Source organism: Pelodiscus sinensis, chromosome 2, assembly GCF_049634645.1.
Source record: "Pelodiscus sinensis isolate JC-2024 chromosome 2, ASM4963464v1, whole genome shotgun sequence".
Classification (NCBI taxonomy): Eukaryota; Metazoa; Chordata; order Testudines; family Trionychidae; genus Pelodiscus; species Pelodiscus sinensis.
The window spans coordinates 65272500-65288273 of NC_134712.1; the positions used below are offsets into that span (position 1 = coordinate 65272500).

The 15774-nt window shown below is 47.3% G+C and overlaps 1 protein-coding gene across 6 annotated transcripts in view; it reads right to left on the reverse strand.

Moving 5' to 3' along the window:
- RP1 (RP1 axonemal microtubule associated) overlaps positions 1–15774 on the reverse strand; it is a 334459-nt gene that overhangs the window by 100271 nt on the left and 218414 nt on the right. For all 6 annotated transcript variants that reach the window (XM_075920698.1, XM_075920699.1, XM_075920700.1 and 3 more), the window contains 2 exons: positions 9196–9415; positions 2420–2574 (listed from right to left, as the gene is read on the reverse strand). In XM_075920698.1, the coding sequence (XP_075776813.1) occupies positions 2420–2574; positions 9196–9415 (375 nt within the window). The remainder of the gene's footprint in view (positions 1–2419; positions 2575–9195; positions 9416–15774) is intronic.

A 15774-nucleotide genomic window follows, 5' to 3' on the forward strand; every position in this document is an offset into this window, starting at 1 on the left:
CTGGGAGTTAGACCCACTCAAATCAGGATATGGTGGATTATACATCTGTTCTACAGCTTTATGGCTTTATTGCCCAAGGAGTGGGCTCTTGTTCCTCCCTGCTTGTTAATGTTGCACATCATTACCCTGATTGCCTTGCTCCTGATGATGGGCACGAAATAGAGACAATTGTTCCTGACTATCTTGTGCCCAACAGTCACAAAGGGTACAGGATGGGGAGAGGATGGGTGTGAAACTATGGTTTCCTTGAGGGGAAGTATTGGTAGTGTGGTAAATTGCTGCTGCTATGTGGCCTACAGGTCCCAATATAGCCATTGCTGGGGTCCATAAGGAAGAGGAGGTAACAAGCAAGGCTGGCTCCATCATCTTTGATGACCTGCATAGTCCTCTTGCAGCTGACCAAAGTAGATTCCCTAAGGAGAATGTAGGAGAAGCCCTCACCAAAATCAAGGAGACTAATTAGGAGTCCTCTGTCTCTTCCACCACATCCTCCTATGAGGACGGGGGTGCTATTGAAGACAGATGGGAGTGATTGGAGACTGACTCTATAGCCAAGGTAATAATAGCAGAAGGCTGCTGGTACTGATGATCAGTGCACCACTAGCAACATAGACATCTGGCACTGTTGCTTATTTGGTACTGAGGATAACCCCAGTGAGCTGCTTGCATCAGTACTGATGGGTAGGTTAAGGTTCAGGACAGCACTAACAACAGAATAGATCCTTTGGTGCCAATAGCAGGGTCAAACACGATGGTACCCTACGCTTATCCCCCTTATTGAGGGATGGTTCTGGGGCCCTATGGAGCCAAGATTCTTGTCCTTGGAGTTCCATGGCTTTAGAGACCCACTGTACTGGAAGAAGGGTCGTTGGCCTCAGAGATACCTTCAAAGAATGATGACCTTGATGGGGACCTGATCTTTTTTGGAGATGGCTTCTTAGACTGAAAGTCCATGTTTCTCCTTCTGGGTATCTTCAGTAGGCTTCAAAGATTTCCCCTATATAGCGGAAGAATGCCCTAAGATTCCCAGGGTCTTGAATCTGTCCAGGGACAGTTGTGTGTTGCGGGGTGGGGAGGGGGCTCTCCTGACCTGTCAGAGTGATGTGAGGAGTATTTTATGGTTAACACTCTGAGCTTTATCTCCCTTATATTTCTTGTCCGGGATATTAGGGCCAAGCAGAAGGAACAGTTCTGCAAGATGTGGAACTTCCCCAGACAATGGAGTGCCCATTGCTCACTGGTACAACTTCCTGACAAAAAAGACAACATTTGAAGACTGGTGAGCCAGGCATACCTCACTAGGACTAGACAAGTCTCCCAGAGAAGAAAAGAGAATGCAAAACAATCTTCTCACCTACCTAGCTAACTAACTATAAACTACATAACAGCAATAAAAAACCAGAAGGCTGAGTATGCGCTAGGTGGAAACCTTAGGGTTCCATCTCAGAGTGAGGCATCAGAGCAGGAATTGAGGGTGGTTCACCCATACACTCCTGTATAGCCTGGTGTCTGCCACAAGGAGGCTTAAGGTGCATGTGAGAGCCAAACAGACACCGATAGCTAGGAATCTCCAATCAAGGGCTCAAATAGCTCATGCGCATCTGAAGTGGAGCTTACCTAGAGACACTGTTTGACAAAGAATCTAAGTTAAGTTTGGCACAGTATCTCTTTGTGGATCCTGCAGTTAGTTAATAGGAAGTGGGCTTGAGAGATATGTAGAAGCAGTTGAGAGGTTCTCTATTCTTTATGTTGTTGATATGAAATGAAATTGAATAATATTACAGAAATCTAAGACCGTCTCTTTTCTTGAAAATACTACACACTTGGTGATAAATAAGTACAAAAAAGGGTCATCTTATTTTAATCTCTCTGTTCATTACCTTCTTTTAATAAAATTTCTCATCTGAAGTTTTACATTAAAATCTCTCTTTTTTAGAACTATATCATGTGTTTTAGTATGAATGGCTACTTATGTGCCACACAAATTTGGTTCCCCCTCACTTTTATTGTTGAAAATTATCAACAGAAATAATAAACAAACTATGATTACCAAAACAGCTATTTACATTAAGGGAACGAATCTTACAGCAATGTAAGTTTTCTGCGTGAATCATTTTTATGACACTAATTTTGGTTCTTTGTCACACACCACATCCCACCTTTAAGACATAAAAAGTTGAGAGGCATGATCACAAGGGTTATGACTCAGATAAGCTCCTTTACACATGCAGATATAGGCTCCTGATTAGCACCTATGGAGAATCTAGGCATAAAGCGGGAACAGAATATAGAAGTTGCTCTGATGTGAAAATCTATAAGGAAAATTTTGCTCTTAGAATCAAGAGCTTGTGGTAGACATTCAAAAACAGCGCTATTGTTTGAGTTGGTAAAAAAAACCTTAACATTTGTGTCTTTTTACCTTGTTCCTTTGAAATGGTCCTCCTTTTACCAATGATTCATGTAGTTTCCTCACACCTGTGTCCCCTCTTTTACCATACAGAGTGATATAAACATTTGCAAAGGTTTCTGATCCCCAGTGGTCACCAATGTGGATAGAGACAATATACTTGTGGACTATAAAAAGAAAGAATATTGTTTGAACAAGACAAATTGAATTGAAAGGCTAAGCTTCAAGGAAAATTGCAATATAATTTTAAAAGATTCTAATAATATCAAAGAAATAACAACAATATAAAGAATGTGTTACATGGAGATTAGCACAGAAAAGGAATAGTTCTTCTGTACAAAACCAATCCAACTCTCACTGAAGTCAGTGGGAGTCTTTCCATTGACAACCGTGGGAGCTCAATTGTCTTTATTTGGCTCTGGTACTAGTACACTTGGAAAAAATCATTTTGTTTTATTGTGTGGGACTCAGGAGGAACTTAAGAGAGGTCAGTTCTTGCCTGTCAGAAAAATAAATGTTCCCTTGATAAGAATAATAAAAAGTAACCATCAACAATGAAGGTTCTCTCTTGACATGATGCAAATTAAAGCAGAGGGGATGGCCATAACATCATATCAGAATTCATGACAGTCCAAATTGACAAACTAATTAACGCATTTAACATTGTAAAGTGCACGAGCAAGTCAGTATCTTAGATATCTGCACACAAATGTAAGGGGATTAAGCAGAAAGAACTCAAAATGCTGGAAAATAGACAAACTATGACATGGTTGGCAATACAGATACTTGGTGGGATGCTACTCATGATTGGAATATGGATATAGAAGGGCCCGGCTTGCTCAGAAAGGACAGGTGGAGAAAAATGGAGTTTTTGCCTTAAACATGAAAATGAACTGAAGTTGAGATGGAAATAGAAGACAGACTAGAAATAGAAATAGAAGACTAGGTTAGGATGAAAAGTGTAAAAAAAACCCCCCGAGGGATAATATCATGGTTGGGATCTACTATATATAACACCTAACCAAGAAGAGGAAGTTGGTGAGGATTTTTTTAAACAACTAATAAAACGTTCCAAATCACTGGACTTGATGGTGAATGGGGATTTCAAATATTCAGACATCTGTTGGAAAAATAACACAGCAGGGCACAGATAATTCAACAAGTTCTTGGAATATATTGGAGACTTTCTTTTTTATTTCAGAAGGTAGAGAAAGCTACTAGAGGGGAGGCTGTTCTAGAATTTATTTTGATAAATAGGGAGTAACTGGTTGAGAATTTGAAAAGGGAAGGCTGTTTGAGTGAAAGTGATCACAAAGTGATAGTGTTCATGAGTCTAACTTCTAAGATATGGCAGGGAGGAGAACAGCAAAATACAGACAATGGATTTCAAGAAGGCAAACTTTAGTAAATTCAGGGAGTTGGTAGGTAAGAGCCCATGGGAAAAATAACTGAAGACAGTTGTCAGTTTTTCTAAGAGACATTATTAAGACCACAAAAGCAAACTATTCCATTGCATAGGAAAGTTGAGAAGTATGACAAGGGAGCACCCTGGCTTAATCAGGAAATATTGTATTATCTAAAAATCAAAAGAGTCCTACAACAAGAGGAAATTAGATCAAATTGAAAAGGATGAATATAAATAAATAACACAAATATGTAGGGGAAAAATTAGAAAAGCCAACACACAAAATGAGCTCAAATTAGCTAAAGGCATAAAGGTAACAAGAAAATATTCTACAAATACATTAGAAGCAAGCGGAAGACCAAGAACAGAGCAGGCTCATTACTCAATGAAAAGAGGAAAACAATAACAGAAACTGTGGAAATGACTTTTTGTATAGGTCTCCACCAAGAAGGTTGGTTGTGACTACAAACCTAACATAGTGAATGCAAGTGAAAATGGTGTAGGATCAAAAGCTAAAATAGTGGGAGGAGGCATTTAAAATTATTTAGACAAGTTAGATGTTCTGAAGTTACAAAGGCCTAATGAAATGCATCCTAGAATACTCAAGGAGCTGACTGAGGAGGTTACCCATGGTTCATAGCCATGTTAGAAGGGCATAATAAGTGGGGTTTTACAGGGATCATTTCTAGGTCTAGATTTTGTTCAATATTTTCATCAGTGATTTAGATAATGGCATAGAACAGGAGTGGCCAACCTGCTACAGATGAAGAGCCAAAATAATGGTGGATACAGCGCAAAGAGCCAAGGGAAAAAAGTTGTTGAGAAAAAAAAAAAGCCCATCACCCTTTTAAGAGCAGAGCAGCCATTGCCCTTTGAACGTGGCCATTTTGAAGTCTGCATGGTACGCTGAAATTCTGGCTCTGTCTTTTTCAGACAGAAACCCTCTGCCCCTTTCAGAGCCACTTGGTACGGGTGCAGGAGCCGCAATTTTTTCTTTGAAGAGCTGCATGTGGTTCACAAGCCATGGGCCACCCCTGGCATAGAGAATACACTTATAAAGTTTGCATATGATACCGAGCTTGGAGTGATTGTCAGTGCTTTAGAGGGTAGGATAATAATTCAAAATGATCTAGAACAAACAGGAGAAATATTTTTGAGGTAAATAGGATGACATTCAGTAAGGACATTCAGTAAGTACTCCACTTAGCAAGGAACAATCAGTTCCACACATACGAATGGAAAATTAGTGTCTAGGAAAGAGTACATCAAAAAGGGATCTAGAGATCACAATGGAACACAAACTAAACATGAGTCAACACTGTAATACCATTGCAAAAAAAGCAAATATTATTCTGGGATGCATTAGCAGGAATGTTTAAGCAAGACATGAGAAATAATTCTTCCACTCTGATTAGGCCTTAGCTGGAGTACTGTGTCCAGTTCTGGGCACATTTCAGGAAAGGTGTGGACAAACTATAGAAAGTCCAGAGAAGTGCAACAAAAATGACTGAAGGTCTAGAACAGTGGTCACCAACCAGTAGATTAGGATCTACTGGTAGATGTTGGAACCTCTGACAGCTGATCTTGACTGGTTTGACCAAGAGGTATCAAGTGCCAGCACTTCAGGTGACCCTCCCCGCACTGCTGGTCATCTCCTGCCCTTTGCTTGAAGCTTCCCTTCTCCCTGGATAGCCTCCTGCTTTCTGGGCAGGAGGGAAAGGAGGGGTGCTGATACCAAGGTGCCCCTCCCACTCTGTATCCTTTCTCCACAAAGCAGAGAGGGGCACATCAGGACTTGAGATGGAGTTTGCTGGCTGATTTGGGGAGTGGTGCAGGTCCAGGTCAGGGGTAAGCCTGCCTTAGCCCCACTGCACCAACAACTAGGAGCCACCTGAGGTAAGCAGTGCCCAGCTGGAGTTCACATCCTGAAACCTAACCCCAGTTATGAACCCCCTCCTGGACTCTAAATCCCTGGCCTAGCCCCGAGCACTCCTGCATTCCAACTATGTGCCCCAAGAGCAGCTCAGAGTCTCTCTCACACTCCAGATCCCTTAATCTAAGACCAGAGCCAGCACCCCAATTCTCTGCCCCAGCCTGATGAAAGTGAGCGAGGATGGGCAAGAGAGGGTATGTCTACACTACCCTCCTAATTTGAACTAGGAGGGTAATGTAGGCATACCGCACTTGCAAATGAAGCCCGGGATTTGAATTTCCCGGGCTTCATTTGCATAAGCCGGGCGCCGCCATTTTTAAATCCCGGCTAGTTCGAACCCCGTGCCGCGCGGCTACACGCGGCACGGAGTAGCTAGTTCGGATTAGGCTTCTAATCCGAACTAGCTGTACTCCTCGTGGAATGAGGAGTACAGCTAGTTCGGATTAGGAAGCCTAATCCGAACTAGCTACTCCGTGCCACGTGTAGCCGCGCGGCACGGGGTTCGAACTAGCCGGGATTTAAAAATGGCGGCGCCCGGCTTATGCAAATGAAGCCCGGGAAATACAAATCCCGGGCTTCATTTGCAAGTGCGGTATGCCTACATTACCCTCCTAGTTCGAACTAGCGGGGTAGTGTAGACATACCCAGAGGGAGGATGGAGGTAGCAGGGGCGGGGCCTCAGAGAAGGGGCAAGGGTATTTATATTTGAGGTAGATCTTGGATTGCACTTAAATTCAAAAAGTAATCTTTTGCTTAAAAAGGTTGGAGACCACTGGTCTAGAAAACCTGACCTATTAGGAAAGATTGAAAGAATTAGGTTTGTTTAGTCTGGAAAACAGAAGACTAAGGGTCTGTCTACAATGCATTCCTCTTTTGAGAGAGGAATGCAAATGCAGGTGAATTAAATTGCAAATGAAGCGCGGATTTGAATTTCCCACACTTCATTTGCCTAATTGCATCCGGACGCTATTTTGAAATACCCTATTTCGAAAAAAGAAACACATCCGGACACTATTTTGAAATACCCTATTTCGAAAAAAGAAATGTTGTGCAGACATGGTTATTTCAAAAGAAAAGCCTTCTTTCGAAATTACCCTGTTTAATTTAATTTAAATTACCAGTTTAAGAGTAATTTCGAAAGAAGGGTTTTCTTTCAAAATAACCGCGTCCGCATAGCGTTTCTTTTTTCGAAATAGGGTATTTCGAAATAGCGGCCGGACACGATTAAGCAAATGAAGTGTGGGAAATTCAAATCCGTGCTTCATTTGCAATTTCATTCACCTGCATTTGCATTCCTCTCTTGAAAGAGGAATGCAGTATAGACATACCCTGAGAGGGGACATGATAACAGTTTTCAAGTACCAAAAAGGTTGTTACAATGAGGAGGGGGAAAATCATTCTCCTTAATTTCTGAGGATAGAACAAGAAGCAATGGGTTTAAACTGCAGCAAAGGAGGTTTAGATTGGACATTAGAGGAAACTTTCTGTCAGGGTGGTTAAGCACTGGAATAAATTGCCTAAGGAGATTGTAGAATCTGCATCATTGGAGATTTTTAAGAGCAGTGTAAGCGAACACCTCTCAAGGGTAGTCTAGATGGTGCTTGTTCATGCTATGAGTTCAGAGGACTGGACTTGATGACCTATCAAGGTTCCTTCCAGTGCTATGATTCTATAATGCCTTTTAAAGTATTTTTTTTTATAATGCACTCATAATGCAATCATTTCACTGGTCCAATCTACACTGTCAGAGAGGCCTTCTTCTGGGAAGTATCAATAAGACAGCAGACCTGTTTACCCTTCATGGTCATACTGACATAGTAATATGAACTCCTAAATAATGTTTCTATATTATTTGTATTAACATTGCTATTTGGATAATCTTTAGCCATTGAAGAGGTCCTAATTAATCGGTATAGTTTTCCTTTAAGATCCATAGCAGTTTTCAGATGTGCAGATAGGACCAAATAGACTTATTAACCATTAACTTTTAGGGTATATCTACACCACAGATCTTACAGTGCAACAGCTATACTGCTGCAGCTGCACTTCTGTAAGGTCTTCTATGTAGGTTCTCTATGCTCTCCTATCTTAGTATAATTTAACCACTCCTGACAAGCAGCAGTATCTATGTCAACAAGAGACATTCTCTAGCCAAAAAATTGCTGTCAACGCCAGCACTTTTTTCAGTGAAACTTATGTCAGTGAAGGGGGTGTTTTTGTCATTGTTTTACTGACAAAACTTCTAGTGTAGACATAGCCTCAATTTAGAGAAACCATGAAAGTTAGGCCCTTAACCACGTCTTGCATGCATAATTTGAAAATCTGAGGCTCCGTATTCTTTAATTTTATGGGTACATATTTGGAATGTCTTGTGAAAAAAATGCGGCCTCCCAACATTACAAAAATGCCCTTGAAATTACATCATAACTTTATTGTGCAGTAATGACTATTTCTGATGTTCACCTCAGTAACTCAAGCTATGGTAAACTGAGGAATTCAATACTAATTCTCCCAAAATTAACTTCCATGGCTTTGCATTATGTCTTATCTTTTACTAGCATAATTAGATTTTCCCAGTGTCGCACACTTAGATACCTCTATACAGCAGTGTTATTTCGAAATACAATAGTGCGCATCTATCCAGCAAGACATTTTGTCAAAATAATGTTGAGATAGTGGACTTCTTACTCTGACTCATGGTAACACTCATTTCATAAGGACTAAGGGAAGTCAAAGGAGGAGTGTTCTTCCTTCGACTTCCTGCTATGTAGACAGCACCAAAAGCTAGTTAAAATAGTTTAATTCAAAGCTACGCAATTGACATAGCTGAAGTTCCGTAGCTTAATTCAACTTTTGCCCTGCTGTGTAGATGTACCCTTAAGCTATGTCTAGACTGCATCCCTCTGTCGACAGAAGGATGCAAATCAGGCACATTGAAATTGCTAATGAAGCAGGGATTTAAATATCCCATGCCTCATTAGCATAAACATGGCTGCCACTTTTTTTCTAAACGGAGTTTTTTCAAAAAACCAGCAGTCTAGATGCGGATCTGTCGAAAAAGACTTTATTTTTGACAGATCCGCATCTAGACTGCCTTTTTTTTTTTTAAACTCCGTTTCGGAAAAAAGCAGCTGACATGTTTATGCTAATGAGGCACGGGATATTTAAATCCCTTCTTCATTAGCAATTTCGATGTGCCTAATCTACATATCTCTGTCGACAGAGAGGTGTAGTCTAGACACACCCTTTGTGTTATGCCCAAGATTAGCCAATTATTAAGCACAATTTCTAATTTAACTGGGAGAGATTAAAATATTATCACAGCACATGGAGTTGCTGTGGAACCACTGTAGATATGCAGTACAGGGAATGATTAAATATAATATTTGCCCAATTGATTATTTTTCAAAGGCTGGTTCACATTGTTCCTGTCTCCTTTGTTATTTTTACCTGGTAAAGGTCTCTGGTTCTCATGCACTGCAGGGAATTCTTTCACTAGTTCCTGATCTTCTCTGTTAATAGAAAGCCAGCAGTTACAGTCAAAGTTCACTTCTTGTTTAGTATGTAGCTCTTGCATGTGAAAGGACTTCAGATGCCAGCCCTCAAAGCCTGGCAAAATATCACAGCTGACCCGAATCTTGTATACATCCCCCACATCTTCAGTTTCAACCTGCAATAAATATAAAGAAGTTTATGTTAACAGAGAGGAAGGATGATTTGGGGGTAAAGTAAAGGAATTGAGGGAATCTATTTCCCATGTGAGCTTGAGCATGTCATGTGACTCTACCTTCTCAGTTCCCTTTTCTGAAAAATAGGATCATACTTTCCACACTAAGATGCTAACATCTGTACACCTTAGATGAAAGGTGTTCTGTAATGGCCTGATCATGTCAGTTGCTCAGTGTCCAAAACTAGTATTAAAATCAATCAGATCAACCCCTACGTATTAGGTATGACGAGGAATAACAAGTAGTAATAATAAAGCCTACCTCAAGTAGTTTTAATGAAATGTCCACTAGTAAAATGTAAAAGAGTCTCACCTCGCTCACCCCAAGAAGGGCTACGGTTGCCTGTATTTATTGCAATTCCGGGATAGTCCCGTAGACCTAGGCACAACCCGCGGAGCAAGCACGCTCGGTTCCCCAGTCCCTCGATTATATTAGAGGACGACTGAGGCTGTCTGTTCCGACCGGCGGAGTAGGGGGGTTCGGGTCCACCCCCTCTCCGAACCCCGGCCCAGGGCACTGAAGGCAGGGACTCACGGTCCCTCCCTAGCGGATGGGGGCAGTACCCCAAAACACACCCACTCACGTGCTCCACGACCCCGCCCTGGGCCGCTTCCTACTCCGCCCTTCTCAAGGGCTCATCCGTCCCGCCTCTCCCGGCCTCACCTCTGCTTCCTCCGGCTCCTCCGCTCTCCGTTTCTCCCCCCCCCCCTATTTCCGCGGTGCCGGGCCCGGTTTTATATCTCCCGCCGGTCCCCGCCCCCCGCATCATTTTATCCTTCTCCCCCAGCAACCCCCCTTCGCCCGTGACATCACCCGCCGGCGTCTCCGTAACGCCTCTTCCCTGGGCCTCACCCAAAGGCGTCCCTTGCTCCCCGTCCCTTGCCGCCCCGAGCTCCGGTCCGGCAGCGCGGCCCACCGTACCGGCGGCGCGCCGGCTCTCCGCCCCCCAGCCCCCCCCCGCCGTCGCCCCGAGCACCCCGAGTGCGGGGCGGGAGCGCCCCGTCACACCACTCCCCCTTTATCTCGTCCCTTATACTCGCCCCATCCCTCACGTCCCCTTCCGGTATCCTCAAGAGGCAGTCCACATTTTGATGGGCGCTCCCCGGCCGGTGCACAATCTCGAACTTGTAGGGCTGCAGACTCAAGTACCACTGGAGTATTCATGGGTTGGTATCCTTCATGGTGTTGAGCCACTTCAGGGGGGCGTGGTCCGTTACCAGGGTAAAGCAGCCCCCTGCAAGGAAATACCGTAACGCCTCTACCGCCCACTTAATTGCTAGCGCCTCCTTCTCAATAGTGGCGTACCCTTTCTCACGAGCGAAAAGCTTATGGCTTAGGTATAGAATCGGGTACTCAGCCCCCCCGTTTCTTGCGTCAACACAGCCGGTTTTGTAAAGTCAGGCAGGGCTAGGACAGGTGCCTGGGTTAGTCTCTCCTTTAAACCTTGGAAGGCCCTCCCGCATTGCTCAGTCCACTGAACCCTTTGCAGCTTTCCCTTATGGGTTAAGTCCGTCAGCAGGGCGGCTAATGACGCAAAGTGGGCCACAAACCGGCGATAGTACCCCGCCAACCCCAGGAACTGCCTTACTTGTCTTTTTGTAGTGGGGGTGGGGTAGTCCCGTACCGCCTGGACTTTATCCACCAGGGGCCTCACCTTCCCCTGTCCTACCGTGTACCCCAAATAAGTTACCTCTGTCTTTCCAAACTGGCATTTTTTTGGGTTGGCCGTCAGGCCGGCTTGCCTCAGTGTCTCCAATACTGCCGCGACGTGTTCCAGGTGCTGTTCCCAGGTCTCACTAAACACAATGATGTCGTCTATATATGCGGCTGCATAAAGCTGGTGCTCCCTCAGGACACGGTTCATGAGGCGCTGGAACGTCGCGGCTGCTCCATGCAGGCCGAATGGCATAGTCCGGAATTGGTAGAGGCCGAAGGGGGTGGCGAAGGCAGTTTTCTCCCGGGCTGCTGGTGTTAGCGGGATCTGCCAGTAGCCCTTCGTCAGGTCGATCGTCGAGAGGTATCTTGCCTTTCCCAGCTGGCCCAACCACTCGACAATGCGCGGCATAGGGTATGCGGCGAACTGAGAAATCGCATTAATCTTACAGAAATCAATACAAAACCGGAGTGACCCGTCTGTCTTGGGGACCAGAACAATCGAACTCCACCACCCACTGTGCGATTCCTCGATTACCCCCCCAGTCCAGCATGTCCCCTAGTTCTTTCTTCACGGTATCCCAAATCTTGCGGGGGAGGGGCCTCACCTGGTCCAACACCCGCTTACCCGGCTCAGTGACGATCTCATGCTGGATCAGATGCGTTTGCCGCGGTCTGCTTGTTAGTACCTCCCGATACTCCTCCAGCCGACTTCGGAGCTCCTGTTGTTGTTGCCCGGTGAGGTTGGCCCCGAGCGAGGCTTCTTTGACCGTCACCTCTGGATCCCCCCAGGGTCCGAACTCTACGTCCCTCGCCTGTGCTTCTATTAGAAAGCCTTCCCGGGGTACCCATCGCTTTAAGAGGTTGATGTGGTAAATCTGGGTGGCCCGCTGGGGTCCGTCTAACTGTATCTCATAATCTACTTCCCCGACCTTTCGCAATACCCGGAAGGGTCCTTGCCACCGGGCCATCAATTTGGACTCCCCGTCTGGTAGCAGGAGTAGCACCTGGTCACCTGGTGCAAATTCCCGAACCCTGGCCCTCTGGTTATACTGATGGCACTGTCCTTCCTGGGCTTTCTGTAAGCTCTCCTGGGCCCACCCGGCCAGGGAGCGTAGTCTCTGTTGGAGCTGCGTCACGTAGTGGACTACCCCTAAAGCTGGGGTAACCTGCGCTTCCCACCCTTCCCTCACCAGGTCCAGGATCCCCCGAGGCTTACGCCTGTAAAGTAACTCGAACGGAGAGTAGCCCACCGAGGCTTGGGGTACTTCCCGGATGGCGAACATAAGGGCGGGTAGTAGCTTATCCCATCCCCGGGGCTCCTCTTGTACGAACTTTCTGAGCATACCCTTTAACGTCCTATTGAATCTCTCCACAAGGCCGTCGGAGGTGCGGATCTTTCGGATTCGTAGAAACTTACACAGCTCAGTCATCACCCTCGCGGTCAGGTTGGTGCCTTGGTCCGTCAGCAATTCTCTTGGCAGACCTACTCTTGAAAACACTTTGACTAGTTCTTCCACTATCACGTTGGCGGTCGCCTTTCGTAACGGAATGGCCTCGGGGTAGCGTGTCGCGTAGTCTACAATTTCTAAGATATAGACGTGCCCTCTTCCCGACTTTTCTAGGGGCCCCACCAAATCCATCGCTATCCGTTCGAACGGGATCCCCACGATAGGCAGAGGCACCAGAGGCGCGGGTGCCACCTTCTTACTGGATGTCTTTTGGCATTGGGGACAGGACAGGCAGAAGTTCTTAGCTTCTTGGTACACTCCTGGCCAATAAAACCGCTGCAGAATCCGCTGCTGGGTTTTTTCGCTGCCCAGATGCCCTGCCCAAGGGTGTTCGTGGGCTAGTTCTAATACCTTCCACCGGTATGGGCGGGGAACTAACAATTGCAGGTTCTCTTGCCCTTCAGCCCCCACTGCCACCCGGTAGAGTCGCTCCCCCCGTACCTCAAAGCGTGGCCCCTGGCGGCGCCGCCCCTCACCGTCTGGAGCTTCCTCCGCCTCTGCTTGCACCTGGGTCCATGCCGCTTGCAATGTCGGGTCCTCTCATTGGTGTGTTAGAAAGTCCCCTTCATCCACCTCCAAGCGTAGCGGGGCAAGGGGTTCCCTAGGTTCCGCCCTCTCGGTTTCTGCTGAGGTGGGGACCTCTTCTCCTTGGGCCGCCAGGATAGACCTGGTTTGCCCCGGTCCCGTGCCTTCCTGGCCCGCACCCCATTCTTTCAGCAAGGTGGCCAGCCCCGGCCAGTTCCGCCCTAGTAGCGCCGGGTAGGGGAGTTTGGGAAATATGGCGGCCTGGCAACTAGCCCTTATTTGTCCATCATCGATCCACACCCGGGTGGTGTTGTACGGATGTACGTCCCCATGCATGCACCTCATCCATATTTGGGGTCCCCGGGGGAGTGAAGCAGGGACCAGATCCTCCCGCACCATGGTTTGCCCGCACCCTGAATCCACGACTGCCCTTACCCGCTTCCCGTTCAGGCTTATTGGCCTTGTTACCTGTGCTCGTGCCGAGGTCATTCCGGCTGCCCCGTCTCGCCTTTTCTGCCCGAAGGTACAATCCATCAAGGGACAGTCCTTTTTGAAGTGCCCCTCTTGGCCGCACTGGAAGCAGGCCCCCCGCGGGCTAGGGCTGACCTTCGGGTTGGGCGCTCCAGAGTCCCCACTCGCCCCAGGTTGGCTTCCGCTGCTCGCCGGCGGGTTCCAGACTGGGGCCAGCTTCCGCTCTACCCTGGCCCCCATGACAGTCAGCGGGTTGGTTCCATACGGTGCGAGGTGTCTGGCCCTCCGCTAGGAGGTGTGCTTCGCCGGGATCCCGACGTGGTAATGGGAGGGTGCTTTCCCCCGTCTCTTCTGCCGCCATAAATCGTTCCATCAAGACAATCGCTTCCTCTAGTGACTCAGGCCAGTGTCGGCGCACCCATTTTTGCCCTTCGGCGGGCAGGATCCTGATGTACTGCTCCAGCACCACCTGTTCGGCTACCTGCAACCCTGTCTTGCTTGCGGGTTCCAGCCACCTCATGCCGGCCTCCCTTACCCGCTGCCCCAGAGCCCGGGGTCGCTCCTTTGGGTCATAACGGGTGTCTCGGAACCTCTGCCGGTGGGTCTCCGGGGATATGCCCAGCTGGTCCAGCACTGCTTCCTTGACCTTGTAATAACACAAGGCGTCCTTATCTGCCATGCTTCTGTAGGCCAATTGTGCCGGGCCTGTTAGGAAGGGGGCCAATAACGTAGCCCAATGTTCCTGCGGCCACTTGGCGGCGGTGGCCACTCATTCAAATGTAACCAGGAATGCTTCTGGATTGTCCTGGGGTCCTAGCTTAGTCAGATGAAGGGGCAGTTGGGCGCCCGGGATGGCGCCGCCTTCTCCCGTTCCTAGGGGGCCCATCTCGCCACCTGGTGTGCCTCCCCCTGCCATCGCCCCTTCGCGGATCTCCTTCAGCATTTGCTGCTGCTGGTCCTGGAACTGGGTCATCATTTCTTGCAGCACCTGATTCTGATGCTGCTGTTGCTGCTTCTGGTTGTCTACCAGCCACTCTATAATCTTGTTGACTTCCATAGTAAACCTTGTGGGTAAGTCAACAGTAATATGTATGTGGCCGACACCTATCCCTCCTGAGAAACACAAGACAGAATACTTGACCTTCTTCCTCCCCCCCCCGAATTTTTTTTTTTAGTGCCACCCCGCTCCCTAGAGCCCCTTCTTTTTCCCGGGGCTCAGGGACCTACCCACATTCTCCACCACGTGTAAAAGAGTCTCACCTCGCTCACCCCAAGAAGGGCTACAGTTGCCCGTATTTATTGCAATTCTGGGATAGTCCCGTAGACCTAGGCACAACCTGCGGAGCAAGCACGCCCGGTTCCCCAGTCCCTCGATTATATTAGAGGACGACTGAGGCTGTCTGTTCCGGCCGGCGGAGTAGGGGGGTTCGGGCCCACCCCCTCTCCGAACCCCAGCCCAGGACCCTGAAGGCAGGGACTCACGGTCCCTCCCTAGCGGATGGGGGCAGTACCCAAAAACACACCCGCTCACGGGCTCCACGACCCCGCCCTGGGCCGCTCCCTACTCCGCCGGCCGGAACAGACAGCCTCAGTCGTCCTCTAATATAATCGAGGGACTGGGGAACCGGGCGTGCTTGCTCCGCGAGTTGTGCCTAGGTCTACGGGACTATCCCGGAATTGCAATAAATATGGGCAACCGTAGCCCTTCTTGGGGTGAGCGAGGTGAGACTCTTTTACAGCTAGATTTTTATAATCCAAATGATTTCATAACCGCTTCACCAGGGAAAAGGAGCCATTTTGTTCTTTAAAAAAATCATTCACCTTATACATTTAGCTTTGCCTTAGAGTAGGGTCTCCCAACCTATGTGTCAGGACCTAAATATGGGTCACCATTACATTTCAAAAGGGTCACCAGGTGTCTCCTCAGGTAGCTCTTAAGGAGCCATTCACACATGTTTTGAATTGCCCTGGGTCAGCAAGTCTTCCTGAATTGTCAAAATGGGTCCCCATCTGGAAAAGAAGGACAACCCTGCCTTAGAGGGCGGCCTGTCCCTACTCTTGATGATGTAACAGCATTATCCTGATGAATGGGAATGGGATACTGTTGATACTTGATACTTTTGCTGGTTAACTTCAAGTCC